Source organism: Thyridium curvatum, assembly GCF_004353045.1.
Source record: "Thyridium curvatum strain D216 chromosome Unknown NODE_35_length_383278_cov_80.659980, whole genome shotgun sequence".
NCBI lineage: Eukaryota > Fungi > Ascomycota > Sordariomycetes > Thyridiales > Thyridiaceae > Thyridium > Thyridium curvatum.
This window is the reverse complement of record NW_022156790.1, coordinates 146550-166718: the sequence shown is the minus strand read 5'-3', so window position 1 is coordinate 166718 and position 20169 is coordinate 146550. Positions and strand designations below refer to the sequence as shown.

At 56.5% G+C, this 20169-nt stretch overlaps 7 protein-coding genes across 7 annotated transcripts; 3 read left to right on the top strand and 4 right to left on the bottom strand.

Annotated features, from left to right (window-relative positions):
- Positions 1-2366: 2366 nt before the first annotated feature.
- On the top strand, positions 2367-3382 carry E0L32_006254 (uncharacterized protein; the record flags this gene model as incomplete). Its single annotated transcript, XM_031140866.1, has 2 exons — positions 2367-3141; positions 3273-3382. The coding sequence occupies 2 exons, from the start codon at positions 2367-2369 to the stop codon at positions 3380-3382; spliced, it is 885 nt and encodes a 294-aa protein (XP_030994992.1).
- Positions 3383-3546: 164 nt separating this feature from the next.
- On the bottom strand, positions 3547-4345 carry E0L32_006253 (uncharacterized protein; the record flags this gene model as incomplete). Its single annotated transcript, XM_031140865.1, has 3 exons — positions 3547-3918; positions 4093-4244; positions 4327-4345. 3 exons carry the CDS (start codon positions 4343-4345, stop codon positions 3547-3549), a joined length of 543 nt encoding a protein of 180 aa, XP_030994991.1.
- Positions 4346-5081: 736 nt separating this feature from the next.
- On the top strand, positions 5082-5684 carry E0L32_006252 (uncharacterized protein; the record flags this gene model as incomplete). Its single annotated transcript, XM_031140864.1, has 1 exon — positions 5082-5684. One exon carries the CDS (start codon positions 5082-5084, stop codon positions 5682-5684), a length of 603 nt encoding a protein of 200 aa, XP_030994990.1.
- A 2199-nt stretch (positions 5685-7883) lies between these two features.
- Positions 7884-11763, bottom strand: E0L32_006251 (uncharacterized protein; the record flags this gene model as incomplete). Its single annotated transcript, XM_031140863.1, has 2 exons — positions 7884-8449; positions 8529-11763. The coding sequence occupies 2 exons, from the start codon at positions 11761-11763 to the stop codon at positions 7884-7886; spliced, it is 3801 nt and encodes a 1266-aa protein (XP_030994989.1).
- A 1455-nt stretch (positions 11764-13218) lies between these two features.
- On the bottom strand, positions 13219-13741 carry E0L32_006250 (uncharacterized protein; the record flags this gene model as incomplete). Its single annotated transcript, XM_031140862.1, has 3 exons — positions 13219-13382; positions 13456-13656; positions 13726-13741. 3 exons carry the CDS (start codon positions 13739-13741, stop codon positions 13219-13221), a joined length of 381 nt encoding a protein of 126 aa, XP_030994988.1.
- Positions 13742-14865: 1124 nt separating this feature from the next.
- On the top strand, positions 14866-15637 carry E0L32_006249 (uncharacterized protein; the record flags this gene model as incomplete). The annotated part of the gene is made up of 2 exons (XM_031140861.1): positions 14866-14902; positions 15030-15637. The coding sequence occupies 2 exons, from the start codon at positions 14866-14868 to the stop codon at positions 15635-15637; spliced, it is 645 nt and encodes a 214-aa protein (XP_030994987.1).
- Positions 15638-16161: 524 nt separating this feature from the next.
- On the bottom strand, positions 16162-17396 carry E0L32_006248 (uncharacterized protein; the record flags this gene model as incomplete). Its single annotated transcript, XM_031140860.1, has 2 exons — positions 16162-16863; positions 16923-17396. 2 exons carry the CDS (start codon positions 17394-17396, stop codon positions 16162-16164), a joined length of 1176 nt encoding a protein of 391 aa, XP_030994986.1.
- Between the last annotated feature and the right edge of the window lie 2773 nt (positions 17397-20169).

The window sequence follows — 20169 nt, the reverse complement described above, 5'->3', positions numbered from 1 at the left end:
AGTCGCCGTCGATGAAGAAAGAAATGCCGGAAGTCAAAAGTCGTCGTCGGTCGCGGGCGGGGGTCGGATCAGCTGCAAAATAACCGGCAGGATCAAAGTTTCTCAACGCAAGGGAACGGAGACTGCCGCCGAGGGGGGGGGGTGGTGGACCTCGAGTCTTTGCAGGCAGGAGAAGTGAAAAAAAAAAAAAAGAGTGAGTCCCAAGACTAAAGGAGCGTGGCAGAAGCGAAAGGTGATCGTCGAGAGCTTGCTGAGAAATGAAAAAAGGCGATGCTGGAGGCTCAGAAGGTCCAGGGGAGTTGTCGTCCTAGTTCCTCATCATCCATCCATCCACATGCAAAACACGTCGTCTACCGGGATGATATGTCGAGTCGGCGGACTGGCTGGCTGTCACAGGGCAAAACCAGGGGGGCCCGCACGCGCAAGCGATGTGGCAGGTTGGCAGTTGAACCGCACACGCGCACAAGGGTTTGGATTGTCGTGGTGGACAGAGGGCGGCGAACCGGCAAGGGGGGGGTGGTTGGCGAGAGCGAGGGCGAGTGAGGATGGGTGTGTGTGTGTGTGTGTGTGTGTGTGTGTTTCGGGTTATCTTTCGCAAATCCTCTCAGCAGCAGCAGCAGCACAGTCTGGCTCGTCGGGAGGAGCAGAGGCTGGAGGGCTGGATGGGCTGGATGAATGCGTGGTGGTTGTTCCGGCGGCGGGAGTGGTCCAGTTTTTGTCTTTTTCGAGGTCCCAGTTCCTGGTCCAGAATGGTCGAACCCTTGACGAGCTGCTCTCCCCACCCGTGATTGGGTCGAGGCGCACTAACTAGCTACCTAGAGGAAAATGGACCGCGGGAGCGTGGAGACGACTGATTGGCCTGCCGCAGGTGCCGGGTACCTCGAATCAGTGCACGCTGGGTCGCGGGATTGGCCTTTTTTTGGCGTTGGGGACTGGACTTTGCCTTTCTTTGCTCTAACTACACTCACCACTGAATTGCGGCGAGGGGGCGAGAGGAGAGAAGAAATACGGACGAGCACAGGAAAAGGGGGGTCAGGCTGGTGATACGAAGGCAGTGGCAGTGTGCCTTGAGAGAAAAGCCAGCGTCCACTCCTCCTCTTCTGGGAGAGAGAACGGGGGATGGCAAATGGCAAAAGGGGGTGAAGGCCACGTCGGACAAGGCGCGGTGCAATGTGCGAGAGGAAAGGAACGAGTTGAGGAACCAGAGATGCTCCAAAGAGCTCTCGCTCGCGGACGATGATGCTTTGGAAGAACCAGGGCAGAATTGACCTTAGTCAGTTCGGCCTGCAGGTCATGATTCAAAGTGCTACCTACACTACCTACGCTACAAAGGTTCACTAGAGTAACGGGCCGTTTCACTGCCAAAGTCAGTCAGCACGAGGCCACGGCCAAGGCACAAGGCACTCGCTGCCCCCAAACAGAACAAGAAGAGGCTGGAGCTGGCACACGAGAGAGAGCGGGCCGCCTCTGACAAGGTCCTCCGAGGACTCCGTCGTTGCTTTTTGTCTCTGCTGCAAATGAGCTCATATATTACACACATGCAGGTAGATCAGAGGGCGCAAGGGTGCTGTATATCGTCATTAAAGACACCCTTGAAGATTACTGTGTCTTACCTTGTGCATGCAGGTGTGTCTGGTCTGGCAGTGCGAACAAGGAAAAAAAGCAAAGAAGATGAGGAAGCACAATGACGGCCATGCAGCCGACTGCATTGTGCATTAACTAGTGGCAGTGAAGCCCGCCGAGGCAGCTCGAACTCCAGGAATCCGGGCATCCCCACAGGGCGCTAACTGACACGTCCACCGGGTCCTTGTCAGTGCTTGTTCCCGCTGGGCAGGGATCAGTTCAGTTCCTTGACAGCTCGGAGCCGCGCCGCCATCAATGTTAGTTGGCTTCTCACATGCCGGCATGTGGTCTCAATGAGTGTGTATTATGTGTATGAAAAATAAAAGAAAATAAAAAAGGCTGGAATACAGTTTAACAATCTGCACAATCTGCACAATATCACACAAGCAAGACTATTGTATCATAAAGGAGACTGTGATATCCCAGACCTCATAGCCCGAATGCGATTGGAGGGTAGACTCTTCAGCCCCAAGAAACTCTCTCCCTGCCGATTCCCTCTCACACACCCCCCAAAAAGAAGCCTCGGCTCAGCTTCCCTCCCAAAGGTGTAAGTGGACCTAAGAAGGTAATCATGAATCCTCTCCTCGACCTCAACTCATTGCCGATATAAACTCACAGCACCTCTCTCGCATACCTACGCCATCGCATCTCAGACTCACTACCATACCTATACAGAAAAGTACCTCTCAGCGTTCTCTTTCATAACCTCTCTCCCCCATCTCCCCCATCAAATAAAAGCAACCATGGCCTCCTCATCATCATCATCACCGCAGCCGCTCCCCGCCTACGCCAAGTACACCCACTTCCTCACCACCTCCCCGGCCCCCTTCGTCGCGCACGTCGAGATCAACCGGCCGCGCAAGCTCAACTCCTTCTACGAGGCCATGTGGCTCGAGCTCTCCCGCTTGTTCGCCCAGCTCTCGCACGACCCCGACGTCCGCGCCGTCGTCCTCTCGGGCGCCGGCGACCGCGCCTTCACGACGGGGCTCGACGTCCAGGCCGCGAGCCAGGGGCCCCTCGTCGCGGCCCGATCGCCAGACGGCCCGGGGGACCCGGCGCGCGCGGCGCTCGCCCTGCGCCGGCACATCGACGAGTTCCAGTCGTGCGTCTCGGCCGTCGAGCGCTGCGACAAGCCCGTCGTGGCCGCCGTGCACGGCGTCGCCTGGGGCCTGGCCATCGACATCGCCTGCTGCGCCGACGTGCGCCTCGCCGCCGCCGACGCCTCCTTCTCCGTCAAGGAGGTCGACATCGGGCTCGCCGCCGACATCGGCACGCTGAGCCGCCTGCCCAAGTGCGTCGGGTCCGCCTCCTGGGTCAAGGACGTGTGCCTGTCGGCGCGCGTGTTCGACGCCCGCGAGGCGCTGGCCCAGGGCTTCGTGAGCCGCGTGCTCGAGTCCAAGGCCGCGTGCGTCGCCGCGGCCGTGCAGACGGCCAGCCTGCTGGCCAGCAAGAGCCCCGTCGCCGTGCAGGGCACCAAGGAGATCCTGAACCATGCGCGGGACCACACGGTCGCTGAGAGTGAGTTTTTTCTTTTCTTTTTTATCTGTCTCTATTCCTTTTACCCAATTTGATGAATGCACCCTGTCCGATAGGGACCAAGCCAAGTCATCTCTTCCGTGACGAGATAGATGCTAACTATTCTTGCCCAGGCTTGCGGTACACCATGGTGTGGAACGGGGCCGCCCTGCAGTCCAAAGACGTGCCCGAGGCGCTCATGTCCGGCCTGAAGAAGACGAAGCCTAGATTTGAGAAGCTGTGATGACCATGTATTCAATAAAAGCTAAATAGAGTATCCCTATGGCAGCGGTGCCCAACGCTCATGTGCTCTGACTGGACGCTACAACGGGTCGATGCTGTAAGAGCACCCAACACTCCCTGTAATGATCAACACTCCCTGTAATGATTCTAGAAACACAACAGACATCAGGGCATAATCCCGAGCGTTCTCTTAATATCCTCAAGCCGACGTTTGACAAACTGTAAAGGCTTCCAGACCTGGTCATCTAGAAGCCAGTCCGGGACCTGATCCGCCATGTCATCCATGGTTGCCATCTTCTCTGCGATCGAATCCATGAGGCCGTGTATGTCATCCAGGAGGTCGTCTGCCATCAAATCTATAGCCTCACCAAGTTCCTCGTTTAGTGCCTGCTCTGATGCCTCATCTAGTGCCTCATCTGGCGCCTCGTTTGGTACCTCGTCTGGCGCTTGCGCTTGGCTGATGGTCTTCACTTCCCACAACGTAGGCGGCCCGGGAGACGGGCCGGGCCCAGGTGCACCAGAAATCGGAACTGACCCCTACTCCGACTCTGATTCCTCCGCAGTCGGTGCCTGTGTCTCCTTGAGTCGCTAAGAGTGGTGACACAGATACGTTAGCAAAGGACGGGGGAGGGGGGAGGGGGGCCGACAACTCTTGCTGGGAGAGAGAAAGAGAGAAAGAGCAGACGCGAAACGTAGGAAAGATTTTCGCACCTGTTCGAGCAGCTGCTTGAGCCTGGGCAGCGCGCTCTCCTTGACGAACAAGGTGTTGTCGTCCAGGTCCTCGATGATAAAAGCATGGTTCTCCTCGGCGTCGATCTTGACGATGATGGCCTTGATGGGCGGGTCGACCTGGATCAGGGTGCCTGGTGCTCATGCCCGCGTGTGAGTGGACGTCTCTTATCTGCACACATACATGGACAGGCACACACGCCGGAGTAGACCTACCTCTAACAGCCGTGACCATGATGGGCAGGTGTGGATGTTTGAGACGCTGAGTAAGAGTGGTGGATAAGGTTGATATTGAGTGAGAATGGATCGAGTCGATCGATGGTGATGATGACGATGTGCGAGGGGGCTGGAGGAGGCCCGCCAGGTTGCCTTTTTTCTAGACTCTCAGGCGTCCCAGTCAGATTGGCAGCTGCTGAAATGCCGTTCAAACCACCTCAACTTGCTCAAGCGTCACATAAAGTACCTAGCCAACTTCTCTTCGAGAGAGACCCATGGATGTGGGATGTAGTTATGAGAAGGAGTGAGTGAGTTGCTGTTTGGGGTGCCAGGAAAGTCCGATCAATGGGGCTGCAGCTCGGTACCCTAGGGCCTACCTAACTAACTAGGCACAGCAGCTTATTAGTGCCCACCCGCCCACTCGGAGCCTCTGCTAGTGCGATTCACAGCTGGAACTCCACTAGCAGCTACACATTGATGGAGCAGCTCGCGCCATCTCATCACACGCCTTCGTGCTCTTGTGAAGATCATGTCATGAGTTACCAAATTTAGTAAAATAGGTAGATCCAGGTAAATGGAAAATTCAAAGAAAATATTAACGGTCAAGTACAGAGGCATCCATGCCACCAGAAGAGCAAAGAGTACCAAAACCTGCCTCCGTCCAAGCCAGACCAGGCAAGAAAAACAAACAATGCTGAGGCCATGAATATCTCATCAGCGCCGGCCGTGTCCGTGGTATCAATAAATCCGCAAGCATGCATCAGATCAAAGCTCGTCCATCATCCAAAGAACCAAACAACCTCGCCTCTTCCAACCCTCGACATCAACTACCTCACCTCTCTCTCTCCCTCCCCACCACCGCAACAGCAGGCGGCTCCGTGATAACCTCCGCCGGCGCCGTCCCGCTACCCCCATCACCTTCCGCCTCCGTCCCCCTCCCCGCTCCCCCGGTCCCCGTCTCACCGCCCCTCCGCCCGGAAGACCCAGCATCATACCCAGGCGGCGCCCCCCTCTCCGCAGCAACCGCCCTCCGAATCCCACTCCCCGTGCCCGTCCCCGTCCCCGTCCCCGAGAGATCCCTCAACTCCGTACCCTGCCCTTCCCCTTCCTCCCCATCCTTGTCCCCGTCGTACGGCGGCGGCGCCTCCCCGAGCTCATTGAGCCCTTCCTCCTGCCGTCTCGTCACGCCGGCGCGCGTCTGCCTCGCGGCCCGCTGCCGCGCCGCAGGCCCTCCTCCGCCTCCGCCCCACGCGTCCCCGATGATCACGCGCCCGCCCGCCGCGCGCCCGACGTACGTCGCCCCCATCCCAGACTCCGGGTCGCCGCGCTGCAGCCGCCGGCGGCGGTGGCAGGTGTAGAACAGGGCCAGGGAGCCGATGACGAGGATGGCGGCTAGGGGGATGACGATGTAGACGATCGGGGACTGCTGGGAGGGGTCCATGGGGTTTGGTTCGGACATCTTTTGTCTTGGTTTTTTGTTTATTTGGGGGGGGGCTTGGTTTGATATATGTGTGTTGTCTGTTCTGTGATGTCCCGTGTTTGTGTTATGTTGTGTTGTGATGTAGCGGTGGCGTTAATAAGGTTGGACGTAAGATTTTTGTTTGTGATGCCGAGTGAGTGATGATGTTGCTCGGCAAGGTGTGTTTGATGTGAGCGAGCAGGAGAGGGTGCCAAGTTTCTCAAGTTGTAAAGAAGGTGTACGCCAGAAGGATATGAGCCGGCTTGGTGATACGATATCTCAGTCCACTCGAGGTTGGACGAGAGGGACATGCGTGATTCAAATAAGGGCCGCGTCCGTCTCAGGTCCAGCAGCTCCGATGTATTCCAAACTCGGGCCGTATGGTCTCTGGAAGCCTCGCCCGTAAGATGATGTTCACTCTCAGTGCCGTAAACCCGGAGTCTCCGAAGTGGGCATCGCCCTTCCTTCACTCTTTATCTAGTTGTCGTTGACAGGGCTCGGTTCGTCGTGGGGAACCAAGCCTCGAGGGGTCCATCACAGAATAACGAGAAATGGCGATTTATCTCAAATACTTCTCTCCCTTTCCTCAATCTCTCCCGTCGTATACCCTTTCAGCGACAAAGGTGAGAAAGTAAAAAAAAAGGTGCCTTACGTCTTCGCAGGGTGTGTGTGCAAAGCCACCCCGTGCGCTCCGGGGGGGGGGGGGATTGAGAGGGGAGAGTTGGTCCGTTCGCTTTTACCAAAAACTCGAGACAAGTCATATGCCAAGTGGAACGAACGGGCTCGATAACCTCATCAGCGGAGGCGCAGGCCGCCAGAGTCAGACATTACTAGGTACCCGGTCATAGATGGGCGATGGGGATTGAAGGTGTCAAGCTGCGTTGCGTGGCAAAGCGGGACATCGGAACGCAAGTTGTGCCGCCTCGAAGAGAAGAACGGGGATGCAGAATCCGGAGAACCCTTGGCAGGTGATCATGCCGGCAGGGTCCTAGGGACCTTTTTTGGCTTTGATCAATCATCATCCCACTCGCAAGAAGTGACAACGACACGACACACACCCCGCCTTGACAACGGGTCCCAGCTAACTAGGACCAGGGCCCTACGTAATCGACACACCCTGTTAGTTAGGCCTGGGGGCGGAGCAAACACCACACCACCCTCACCACGCTACCGGAAAGCTTGGCTTTCCACTCTACGCTTTCCACCCTACAAGCAGTCGTCTAAGACCCAAGACTGACTGCCGAGAAACAGCCTAGCACGAAAAGAAGATTTGGAATACACGGATGACTCGAATATCAGACGATATTGTGAAGCAAGCGACCTAAACTCTCAGATGGTCACTAGACAACTGTTCACTTAGTTGAGGTAGTCAGCCAGGGCGGACGAAGCCATCGTCCCGGTCCCTCACGGAGCGTATCCATCCAGTCGAGTCGAGTCGAGTCGAGCGTACTCCGGCCGGCCCGTCGATACGCTCTTCTCACTCTAAACGACAACAGCACAGCCATCCCGTGCTTCGCCGTGCTTCTGGAAAACCCACCATCATCGCTCGAGAACCATTCCAAAACAGCAATGGAATGCTTGTCTTGTACATCGCAAAACGCCAGATCCATTTGACTAATCCCTGCTGCTGTCCATTCATGTACATAAGTTGCTTCCAACATCGTACAATCTGCCTGACCGTCTACAATACATGCCTCCCTCCTTGAGAGAGCAATGCCCAGGCGCAAAATGGCGAAAAAAAAGAACAAGGTGCAAAAGACGCCTGCTGATGATGTGCCGCCCACCCCCTTTATCCTCCATACAATGATATAGAGAGATGCATTTTCTGTGCCATCGAGAAAAAGAAAAAAAAGAAAAGAAAAACCAACCGCCCAGAGATATACCGTCCGGCTTCCCGCCTCCTCCGTGTCCTCCTCCAAAAGAAATCTCTTCCTTGACGATGCAATGAATCGCAAAAAGCAGCAGCAGTAGATATATGCCGGAATTGCTGTTTGGACAAATAAAGCTGACAAGGACCCCCTTTTTTGTATTATACTCTTCTTCATCATTGTAATTGCTGTGCTCGCAGGGGAAACAAAAACAACTCCTTTTTTTCCTTTCACTTCTTGTTGGCCGACTTGTTGGCCTCCAGAGCATTCGCTAGGGCCTGAGCCGACTCCATCGTCTTGACCTGCAGCATCCACGTCTCCAAGCCGTCGCCCTTGTCGTTCGAAGTCGTCAGCTTGACATACTTGCCGCCCGTCTCCGGCTTGTACGTAAAGTTGGGCAGCACCGCCTTGTTGAGAGCCACATGTCCTCTGGGTTCCGCCCGCAGCAAAAGTCGCACCGCACCCGTCGTCTTGTGCTTGAGCAGCCGGAGGGGGCCGACGCCCATCACGTTCCAAGGACTCTTCTTGCCGTCCTTGCCCGAGTCGCCCTCCTCGTCATCGTCCTTGGACGTCTTGAGCCTCAGGGCCTTGGCCCGCACCTCATGGACGACGGCCTCGTCCTCCTCGCCCGGCCCGCCTTCGGTTAAACTGATTTGAGCCTGTCTCTCCTCATCTCCGTCAGCGGTCTGTCCCTCTCGTTGTGCAGCAGCTTGCTCCTGCGTGGCTCCCGGCTCGGGTGTCCCCGTCGCTGGCGTTGTGGCCAGGCTGGAAGCCCCACCAAGAGTAAAAGGGGTGTCTAAAGCAACAAACGGCACGTTAAATCAATGCACTTGCGCGGCGGGGTTGCGTTCGACCAAAACGGCGCGGATACTTACTAGTACCTGTCGACGTCCCTCCCATGGGGGGTCCAAAGTTGAAGCCGAGACCAGAGCTCGCGGGTTGCTGTTGCTGGCCAAACAGTCCTCCAGGCTGTGCGTTGGCACTACCACCACCGCCACCAAAGTTGAAGATGGGCGCCGGTGCCGCGCTGGTCGATGCGCCACCGAATACGTTGCTCGTCGGGGTCGACGTGCCAGAGGCCTGCTGAGAGCCCCCAAATGTGAAGGTGGCCGCCGGGGTCGACGTTCCTGCACCAGCGCCACTAGCACCAAACATGAAGGGGGTCGTACCGCTGGTCTCACCAGCAGGTTGCGTCGAGCCAAAGGTAAACGATGATGACTGGCCTTCATTCGAGCCACCAGTCGCGAAGGGGTTGTTGAACGACTGGCCGGCGCTTCCTGCACCTCCAGCAGTGAAAGTGAACGAGGATCCCGCGCTGCCACCGCCATTAGCAGCTGCACCAAATTGGGGCGTGGTCGCCGGCTTGGAAGCCTCCTGTCCAAAGGTGAAGGAAGCCGCTGGGGCTGGCGAAGGCGCCGCCGCGTTCTGAGAGGTGGCACCAAAGTTGAAGATGCCGCCAGAGGGCGCGGGCGTGCTGCCAAACAAGCTGGGCTGGCTCTTGGCAGGCTCAGTCTGCGCTGCCGGTTCTGGTGCCGCCGACTTAGGCTCCTGCGATGCGGGTGGGGCAGGAGTCGTCGAGGCGCCAAAAATGGAAGTTTGTTCGGCAGCAGGAGTCTTCTGGCCCTCTGAAGGGGCGGCAGAGGGGGTTGCGGACGGGAAACCGAAGGCGGGGGCGGAGGCGGGTTGGCTCGTAGTCGCGCCGAAAGCCGGCATCTTAGCAGGCTCGCTGGTGGCCGGAGCGGGGGTGGTAGAGCCAAAGACGCTACCGTTAGGCTTGGGAGTGCTTCCAAACAGGTTGTTAGCCTGGGGTGCCGCGGGTGTTGTACTAGCCTCCGTGGCAAGCTTGCCGAACATGTTGGTTGACGGCGGTTGAGGAGTGGCAGGTTTGGCAGCGGCCGTGCTGTTCACGTTCCCAAAGAGAGACTTCTGTTGCGTGGTTGGCTCAGGTACGGCAGACTCCTTGGGCGCTTCCTCGGCAGGCTTGGGCTCCGTGCTCTTAGGTTGGCCGAATAGCACAGCGGGGGGCTTGCTAACGGAGTTGCCAAACAAAGAGGTGGTGCTTGAACTCGTGTTTGCGGGGAATGCACTGGTGCTGGTGTTGGTGCCGAATATGGACTTGGGGGCAGCAGGCTTGGGTGCTTCCTCGGCCTGGGGCTCTGACGATTTGGTCACGGCGGGTGTAGCACCAAAGATGAAGCCAGTCGCCGGAGTGGTCGACTCCTTGGGCTTGGAGACCGAGGCACCACCGAACAAGCTCTGGGGCTGAGATGAAGGAGCAGCGAACTTGAGCGGGGTGTCGGGGTTCCAAGTCTTGTTTGTGGCGGCGGGCTCGGCATCCTTCTCGGGAGGCGCAACGGCCCCAGACTCGGACGGCGCGGCACTACCGAAGCGGGGAGTCTCGGAGCCGGCAGGGAACACGCGGATAGGTTGGCCATCGCTATCCTTGTTGACTCGGTCAAACAGGCTACGGCCGGTCTGTGCCTCACTAGCCTCCGAAGAGACACTTGACTCTCCATTCGTAGATGCGGGCTGTTTGGGCGCGAAAATCGAGCCAGCGCCGGCCTGCGAAGATGGCTGGGGTGTAGCAGCGCTTCCGCTAGCGGCGACGCTGGGCTCGTCGCTCTGGCTGGCCTCCTGGGCTTCCGACTCGTCTTCGTCAGACTCGTCGGTGTCTTCTCCATCGGCATCACCGCCAACACCGCTACCCTTGGCAGAGCTAGCATCAGAAAGGTAGCTAAAGATGTTGCTAGAGGCGCCAGCCTGTCCGGTCGGCGGCTTGAGTCCGCTGTCAAATACCGAACGTGCGAGGCTACTAGCGGCAGGCTTTGCCGCTTGAGCAAAAGGGGTTGCCTTGGGCTTCAGCGCGGAGGGGGTATCGTTTGACTTGGCGGGTTCGGGTTCTTTGCGCGGGGTATTGGCAACCCTCTCGAGGAAAGTTCTCGAGGCCGACTTTGGGGGCGCCGGCGCAGCTCGGGGAGCGGGTCCGGGTTCATCGTCAAACTTGTCCGCCTTACGCTTGTTCGAGCTCTTGTTAAGAGCCGGAGTAGTCGTCTCGGCGAGCGGCTCCCTCTCCGCAGCCCGCGGTCGCTTGCTCTGCGTTGTTGCCGAGGAGTCGAGCAGCGATGACTTGGGTTGCAACTCGTCCTGTGCCTTTCTCTTTCCGGCGCGGAGGATTCCAGCTGTACCGTTTACCTTGGCAGTCGAACGAGGAGGTGCAACCTCCTCCTCTTGCGCCTCATCTTCGCCATTGGGCACATTGTTATCAGTCTTCCATTTATCGAAGACTTCCTTGGACACCTTGACCGACTTGAACTCGTAGAGGCCGTATCGCAGCATGATGAGGCTCCTGCTCTTCTCATACTCCTTTGCAAAGTTCAAGATGTTCAGTTTCCAATCCTTCTTGACGAAGATCTCGTCCGCAGCGTATTTCAGCCGACGCAGGTCAAGGATGCAGAAGAACTGATTCCTCTGGTCATCGGTGAATTCGGGAGGGCACAGGTGAGCCAGATACTCATTCGCATAGATGGAGCCGGTGCGGTTCGCATCCTTGGGCACCTGTTTGGAGATGGCCTCGCCGGTGAGCTTGGGGTCGGGCTCGGGGATCTTCATCTGGAAGAGATCATGGCTCGATGTTATCTTGGACATGCCCCTGCCGGTGAGCTCGGCGGTCGAGGCTCGGAAGGACCGGCCGGGTGTGGCCGGAGGGAACGATTCTTTCATGGTATTGGGGGGCACTCGAGGGGTGAAGGTGAAGCTGGGGCCGTCTCTCGTCGAGGCCCGAAACATGGTGCGCGGAGTCGACACCGAGTTGAAGTTGGTCACCTTGGGCGTGCTCGACGCCAGTTTGTTAGATGGGCCGGAAGGGCGCTCAAAGATCTTCCTCTGGGCCAAGAGCGAGGGAGAGGCGCGCTTAACGGGACTCTCGGGGGACGCGACGCTCGGCACTGCGAAACCCACGCGCGCTTTGGAGGGCGTTGTCGTGCCAGTCGAGTTTGCCGATCGAGAGTGGTCTTTCTCGGTCGGGTTTGTCGATGATGGAGACTCGGTCGTGGAACGGCCGCCGAGGAGGCTGCTGAGCCAGGACTTTTGACGCTTTTGGGGCGGATCCATGGTTGCGAGGTTGTGGGCAGTGAAGGGGGAAACCGTCGCGTCAAAGCGTGGCGCGCGAAAGGGGCAGGAAAGTACGATGGGGTTTCTATAGGTGATTCATAGAAGGCGCGTGCGGTGAATTTTCGAGGTGGTTCGGATTGAAGCTTCCCGCCGGTGATGGCCAGCGCGGAGGGTAAAAAAAAAGGTCGTGATGGGGCGAAACGGTGCACCACGGAAATGCGCAGAACGGCTGCCCCAACTCTCGTCGACGCGTCACCGTGGCCGGAGGATGGGATGATAAAGCAAGGTGCTCAGACAAGAACAAAGACAGTATTAAAAGGGCATAGAGGATGGGAGAGAGATGAAAGAGAAGCAAGGAGACGTCTGTCTGGCTTTGGGGGGGGGTTCGCGCAACAAAGGGCTGCCCCGATGTATGGTCGCTTTTCAGAGGGAGCAAGGAAATCCTTCGACACAAAATTTTGGGCGGGTGTTTTGGTGTGGTCGAGCTGGTCAGGTCTGGCTGGCAGCTGATGGTCCCCTGTGAAAAAAAGGTTAGTGCGAGCCGCCCACTGTCCTGTGGTGGAAAATTGGTCGAGCTCTCTGGGCCACACTTCTTCCCCTGAACCTGAACCCTGCTTTGTCCCTGGCTGAACGCAGCAAGCTGGAGTGTGCACGAGCCAAGCCCAATCGAGTCGATGATCTTTCTTTTTCTCTGGGGTGGCGCTTATTAGGCCTGGGTGCCTAACCACAGAGCCTCAGGCACCACCGAGAACGACTCCAGTGCTTGGCTCGACCGAAAACGGACATAGGCCAAAATGTGTGTGTGATGACATAAGAGGCCGTCTCTAGTTTCTGTCGGCGTCTCTTGCAGACGAGTCGAGGACACCCAAACAAAAGGCACAGACACTTCAGGGAAATCAATGTTAGCCTCAACTTGCTAGACTGCGGGTTTGCATGTGCGATCAAGTACCATGTATTGGAGGATGCATGGCAGCTTGCAGCTTCGACTCTTTGTCGTGGAGGTCGACGACTCGACAAAAACACAGGCGACAAGGGGATGGCATATCAGAGCAACGACTTGTAGGGTGGAGGAGTGGAACTTGGCAAGGCTAGGACAAAGAACGAGGGAGACACAGATATAGAAATCAGGGGAGTGCATCATCATCAGTCCCCGAAATGATTATTGACAACCCCCATTCACATGGCCGGCCGATACCTCGTCTCTTCACTGCAGTCCTATTGATGTAGTACACTGATACTTGACTCACGTGGCAGCCCGTCGTTTGCATGTCAAAATCCGAGATTCTGCAGCACGTCACCAGGGACCATCTCTGTGATTCGTCAATTGCCATGGTTGATTGCAGGCCATATCATGCCGGCATGTGGTCTAAATGCGTAGGATACAGCACAAGAAATACAAAAGCACCTCCCATTCACCCCAACCATACATGTGCAAGCCTCCACCGCTCTCCTCCCTCACAGCTTCGCCTTGGTCTGGGCCTTCTTCAGGATGGGGTCGAGCTTCGTCGCCTTCATGACATCGCCCTTGATCTTGAGCTTGCCCGACATGAATAGCCGCTGGGCATTGGCCTTGCCGGTAACGAGGTTGCCAAAGTCGCTGTCCGACAGTGATAGCGTGACTATCGACAGCGATGCGAGGGTCAGCCGCCGGGGACAATCAAGTGGTAGTTGCAGCGCCAAGAGACCACTCACCATTGGGCTTGCCCTCGATGCCCTTGGAAACCTTGCCCGAGTTCTTCAGGTCGATCGTCCAGCTCTCCGTCTCGCCGCCACCGTTCTTAAGGGTGAAGGCAAAGACGGCGTTGCCCTGCTTGATCGCATCCTTGCGGTCGGCGTCGCTAGCGTTGAGCGCCTCGTTGATGGCGTCAAAGGCGGCCGAGGAGGGGAACTTGTCTGTTGCCAAGGAAGGACAGCTGTCAGCTTGGGTGGGCCGGGCTCTATTTTGCAGTGGTCAGGACGTACCGCTCGTCAGAGACATGATTGCTGTGTGGATGTGGATGTGTGAGGTGGTGAGTTTGTGTGGGAAAGGCGCAGGCGACCAGACAATGATACTCTTTGGATTGACGTAGTAGGTAGCCTATATAGAAAGATGGGACAGAGGGGAGAAGAAGAGACGTCGGATTTGTGGTGTCCGGGGTATTTAAGATTACTTATCCTGCGGGAGGTTTTGGTTTGGTCGACTGGAAGGATGGCAGGGAAAGCCGGGATGCGATGACGCCCTGTCAGCGAGCTGCGCGCATGTGAACCTCGGCGCTTTTGCCATGCCTCAGTGTGCTGCTTCATGTGCTGCCCGCGACCTCAGCGCTGGCCGGCCCCACCTCTCCACTTCCCACAGCGCGCTTGTCCCTTTGTAGGCTCGCTTTTTGCCAGAGGGGAAGCCTGGCAGCTTTTGCACTGCAAGATTTCCCCACAGTCCATTCATTTGCCAGTCGATGCAAGTTGGCCCAGACAGGGCAAGATTGCGAATGCGGAGGTTGTGTTCTGTGGTTTGCGGTTCTGCATGTCCTCGTGACACTTGGCTTGTGAAGATCAGCCTGGAGCAGCTCTCACATGTGATTTGTGGGCACTCTTGTCAGATCAAACACCCGGAGCATCGGCGAGTCAAGCCTTGCATGCAGCTATCAATCTGGATCAATGATGTACAAGTACTTGTACTGTGCCATAGCAAGGCTCGACGAGGGCTGGATGCTGGAATACCCTGGAATGAAACAAGGGTATTTCATGAATTACAATTCTCCATAATCAAAAGACCATCACGATATCAGCATGTTCATCTGAAAGCTGCATGAAGTATCATTGAAAAAAGCAATCTGCTGCTGTCAGACTCTGCAGTTCCCCGTATTCAAGACTCGGGTTGAAAGCACCTGCAAGCGCTCCACTTTTTTACTACGCGGGAACATTGAATTTTTGGGAGAGCATCCAAACCATCGCAAACCGGCTCATCAGTATCATCAAACTCCTTTCCAGCAGCACAAACACCCACCACACCTGTCGCAACCACGAAACAGGGAGTCAGCTGTCTCCATATCTCGCTCTTCCATCCATCACATCTTCGACTAACCCTTTCCTCTTGGCAATCCATATACCAAACACACACCCACAATGCCATCCATAACAACAATCCACGAATCCCTACCCTGTAAGAGTCCCTCCCAGTCCCAATCGCAATCTCCCCTCTCTCTCTCTCTCCCTCCCTCTCTATCTCTCACCCTCTTTCTCCCTCTTATACAAAAAGGCTAACCCTTACCCCCCTAAAACAGACATAGACCCAGCCCCGACCGCCTCGGAACGCGCCGCCGCAGAGGCCCTCATAGCAGCAGAGCGCGCCGCCGTCCCAGACGACCCCTACCACGCGCTCCTCCCGCCGCCGCACCGCCCGGCCTTCACGCCCGCCCTGGCCGCCGAGCTCGCCCGCGTGGGCGCCCACCCGCGCCAGCCCCTGCGCGCGATAGACCTCTCGCGCTACGAGGCCCCCGAGCTGCCCGACGTGGCCACAGACTCCTCCTCCACCGCAAACTGCCCCTCGGCGGAGGACCTGCGCTCCGCGCTCGAGCGCGCCTACGCCTCGCGCGCCTACCTCGCCCAGCGCAGGGCGCACCTCGCCCTGCTCGACTCGCACGGCAAGAACAGCTGGCTCGTCGGCAACTGGCAGCTCGAGGCCGAGCTCGCGGGCCTCGAGGCCGAGCTGGCCGCCGCCCGCCGCGACGTCGACCTCGTCACCCTGCGCCGCCAAAAGGCCCAGGCCGACGTCGCCGGCGAGGTCGCCACCCTCGAGGAGAACTGGCGCCGGGGCGTCGGTCGCGTGCTCGAGACCGAGCTTGCTGCCGAGGAGCTGCGGCAGAAGGTCCTCGAGGCCAGGCGGCTGCAGGGATGATGAGCGCAGAAGGTACGAGATGTATACATGTGGTCTGGCATTGATTCGGGAAGGGCCTGGATCCATGATCAGCCTGGAGACAGTTGGCCTAGAAGCAGAGAGTCTAGCCATCCGTGTGCTGTAGCAAGGAGTGGGGACTCTCGAGTGTTTTCAAAACAAAACAGGGCGTAAGGACTACGGTAGTTCTAGGTCGCATTGGACTGGCGTTGACGGCGTTGAATCAACATGTATCAAGAACAAGCGTGAGATTACTCTAAAGAATTTATAAACGAACGATGCTTCTGCAGCATTGTATTGCTACTACTTTCCACTCCCAGGTATCAAATAACAACAAGTTAACAATGGTCCAAGTCATGTCCGTATCAGCGAAAGGGAGAGCCTCGAAAAAAGGGCCCTTAAACGCCGGGAAGCCGGATATATCAAAGTGAAAAGTCGAACTCCTTGATTGTCTTTTGCTTCCTGCAATTGCCCGAGTCGAAGATCCTACTGGGCAATGTTGCCGTGTCCAAGGAAATCGAGAAAGGCTATGCGGTATGTAGGGGATCCATCTCCTCCACACCTGCCTTGACTCCCTCATACCTGGTCCGCCTCATGATGCCCTCGACGGGACCAAGCAGTCTCTGAAAGGCAGATTTGCCAAGAGTGGCTACCTTGACCTCGGTGCGGGATACTACGCTCGCGGCACGGGGGGCATCGTTCAACAGCGCGAGCTCGCCAAAGAAGTCGCCCTTCCCATAACGCTTGACGCTCGTGTCCGTGCCCTCCTTGAACGCATCTGCCTCTCCGCTCTCCAGGAGGTAGAAGGAGTGGCCTGGGTCGCCCTCCTTGATGATCGTAGTGCCCGGAGGGAATTTCTGCGTCTCCAACGCATCGGCAATCTTGGACCTCTCGTAAGGGGTAAGGGTCGACAGAAGAGGCACTTCCTCCAAGAAGGTCTCATACATGCGCCGGCGAGCAAAAGTCGACTCCATCAGGATGCGGCGGAAGGTCAGCCGATCCAAGGCCCAAAGGGTACAATTCGGCTCGGCAGACACGACGGTCGCTGCGCGGGGCGCATTGTACATCAAGGCAAGCTCGCCGAAGGATCCACCAGCCTCAATGGTGCCGACCTTCTGGCCCATGCCTTCCGGGCCTGGCTGAAGTGCGCCACTGCTACTGACATAGACGTCAAAACTACCCTTCTCTACAACATAGAAGAAGTCTCCGGCGTCTCCTTGAGAAATAACCTGCGAGAGATTGTCAGATTTCTGGGGCACTTCACTGAAATAGTCTCACTTTCACTGACCTTGATATCTTTGGCGGGAATGGGCTTTTCTACCAGGGCACCCAGAATCTGGGCACTCTGCTCTTCATCCAAATGGCTGAACAAAAAGTTACCCTCGATAGCCTTCTTGAGCCGCTCCAGTTGCTCAGGATTCTTCGGGTGCACAGGAGGCTTCCAATTATCATATGAATCGGCGTTCGGCTTCAAAGACTCGGCTGAGACGGACGTTCGGCGACCAAAGTTGTACTGGGCGGGATATTCACCAGGAGGTGGGTTCTGGGGTGCGTTTGCGGCTTGGTCAGAGGCTGCATCTCCCCCAAACGGCCCACGAGGGCTTGGCTGGAGGGCAAAGTTTGGTGTTGTGGGCGAGGTAATTGTGTCATTCTCCTCCTCTTCAATCACTTGCTGCATGCCACCAGCCGCGTTGGATCTCGAGCCGGAGCCAAATGGATTCGAGTTGGCCCCGAAAGGACTCGTGAATGGCACGCCCGACATGTTTCCTTGGATCGACACGGACTCAAGGGTGTATTGAAAGGAGCCTTGGTGGGCTGGAGGTAGATGCGTCAGTCGCAGTGTGATCGAGTGGTATCCCAATCGTCTATCGTTGAGGTACACAGAAAGTCGTCAGGAGTCTAACAAACAGGACATTAGCTTCTGGGACCGGGAAACTACGCGGAGCTTCAAAGTAATGCTATGCTCCCCATGTATTCCGCGTTGAGGTCGAGAGGAGAGACATACCAATCGACTGGGCGCCGAATGCAGACAACGTAGAGGGAATAAAAGTCCTGGAATCTGTGTTAGAAACAATCGGATCATATATATGATGGATGTGTCGCCCAAGTAAGTCGAGCGCGCGACACGAACGATCCTGCTTAACAAGAGATATGATAGTCCCTCAACGAGTAGGCCACTCCATTCATACCAAAATCTCGTTGAAACAGATATCTCAACGCCTGGCAGAGCTCGTGATGGAATTGGGAATTCGCAGATACCGAAGTGTTCGTGATTGTGCTCGTGGGAGATTGCTTACAAGGTTTTGATGCCGCTTCTGGTTCTGCAGAAGAGGACACTGAGGATAGATGACGAGGAGAGTGGTCAAAGGCGGGAATGCGTCACAAAATGAAGCGAGGTATCGAGAGGGGGGAATCGGGCGAGATGCAACGGTCGAAAGCGGGGACAGCTCTGATCTCCAGCTGGATCAGCAAGGCGGTCCTCAGATCGGCAAGCTATGCTATCCGGTCGGCGTGGAGGCGAGTGGGTTGTATTGTGCAAGGCGCGGCGGGATTGTGAGGGTCGACGACCGTACAATATGATGCCGTCGAAGCAGCTTCGATAGGAGAGATCACGAAGAGAAAGGAGGGGAGAGAAGGGAAAGGTTGGGAACAGACCAGAGATGCAATGACAAAAAAGTAAAGCAAGCCAGGTCGGGCAAGTGTCTGTGCTTTTGGGGGTCTTGAAGGAGGTGCGGTGGGTGTGGGAAGCTCTACGTATTTCTTTGAGAGATGCGCAGTGTGAAAGAGTCAAGAGGAACTGACTGGGGAGGTGTGAGGAGAGAGAGATAGTGAGGGCGAGCAGCAAAGGTGGGGGGTATCGGGATGATGGTGGTGGCAGTGGTAGTGGCAGTTGAGACCGAGATCCAGTTTTTGGTACATGTGCTTTCCACAGCGAGTGGGTGGCTGGCTGAGGTACCTCCCTCGACTAAACTAGGTACCTGGACTAAGTCCCTAAAATGCACCCTCCAAGAGGAGAAGGGCAGACCTCACTCACGTCACCCTGCCGATATGGTCTCGCTTTCTTCCCTCCTCCAACATGGAATCCCTTGAGTCTAGGCGGTGGAAACAAGCCAAAGAGAGGTCAGATCTACACTGTTGGGCCACTTGGGCTCGTTGCGAGCCGGCTGTCGAAGCTTGCTCGACCTAGCCTTCAGCACGCTGCATGAGGGCTTGTGCTGAGAGAGACAAACGCAGGAGATCAACTCGATGGAGCTGCCCCCCCAGCCTGCGGCAGCCACTCAGAGCCGTCGATCGGGCAGCGAACCCTTCTAGAAGGCGCACGGATCAGCGAGTGGCCCGCTATGACATCCCTGCTTGGCACGCCCAGGCCAGCCCTCCCAGTTCCCCATCGGTGTGCCCCTCTCGGCCTCCTCGCGCTTCTGTCCTTCCATCCACCAGAGCTTCTGAGCTTCTGAAAGCTTCTGTTGCAGCTGGTGGGAGAGCGGCCCTGAAAATGGGGCGCTATGCCGCCAGTTTCAGAACGTATTGGGCCGCCTGCATTTCATCTCCCTGGCCTTCATCGTATTGATCCCGTCATCACCTCGCATGAAACTGCTGATATGCTTGCATGTTCTTTGAATAAATTGCCCCTCGTGGTGACCGAGACTGAGAAATGACGGCTTTCATCTTTCCGGATCAATAGCCTTGACTGTGCAGCAGGCTAGCTGCAAAAGCAACTAACCATACTCGGGTCGTCTTTGTTGATCACTTTCTGCGATGTTGGCCCATGTGATGGATGGCTAAATTATTCAGCGCCGTTTGGTAGAGCCCAATCTCTTGCTTTTAACATGCTCTTTGCTCGATAACAATTCTGAAGGAAAAGCGTCGGTGGGACTATTTGATACGCCCAGTCGAGTCATGTTGCAGTGCAATAAACAGAGCATATTTGACTTTATACTTTTGAGTCAGTCTGGGTTTGTACTGGCTCCAATGTCTCAACCGCAATCTTGAAGACATTCCGGCAGCCTTCCCTAGCAACAGTTGCGCTGCAATCTCCCTGTTACGCAGGCAAGGAGGCCATGGAAGGCAGCCATTGATCCTTACGGCGTAGGTATCTGCATTGCGGGCACACTCGGTCCATCCGAGCAACATAGGTAGCTAACCTAGATGCCATAGTTCTTTGTTGCTTGAGAATTCGAGACTGTCTGGCAGCTTCAAAGACCAGCCGGTCCTGTCTAGCATTTTCACATCTTATGCCCCTCAATAGACAGTCATGAGATCTTTGGACCAAAGTACATGTAGTACACCTTTTGCAAGAACTGGACATGGAATCTGCTTATTGTCCACTGTGCTGTACTCTACATGAAATAAATTGCCCAGCTTGGCTGCCTGGACGCGATGATCTCCCTGGTTTCAAAGAGAGGGCACGTGCAGAGTCCCGTGATCCGACACCCCACCCTCTCTGCAGCACGTAACCTGATACAGCGCGTCGTATTCAGCAACCGCCGCTAAAAGTAGCACTGGGGCTGTGGCTCCGAGGGCGCCACGCTCGCTGA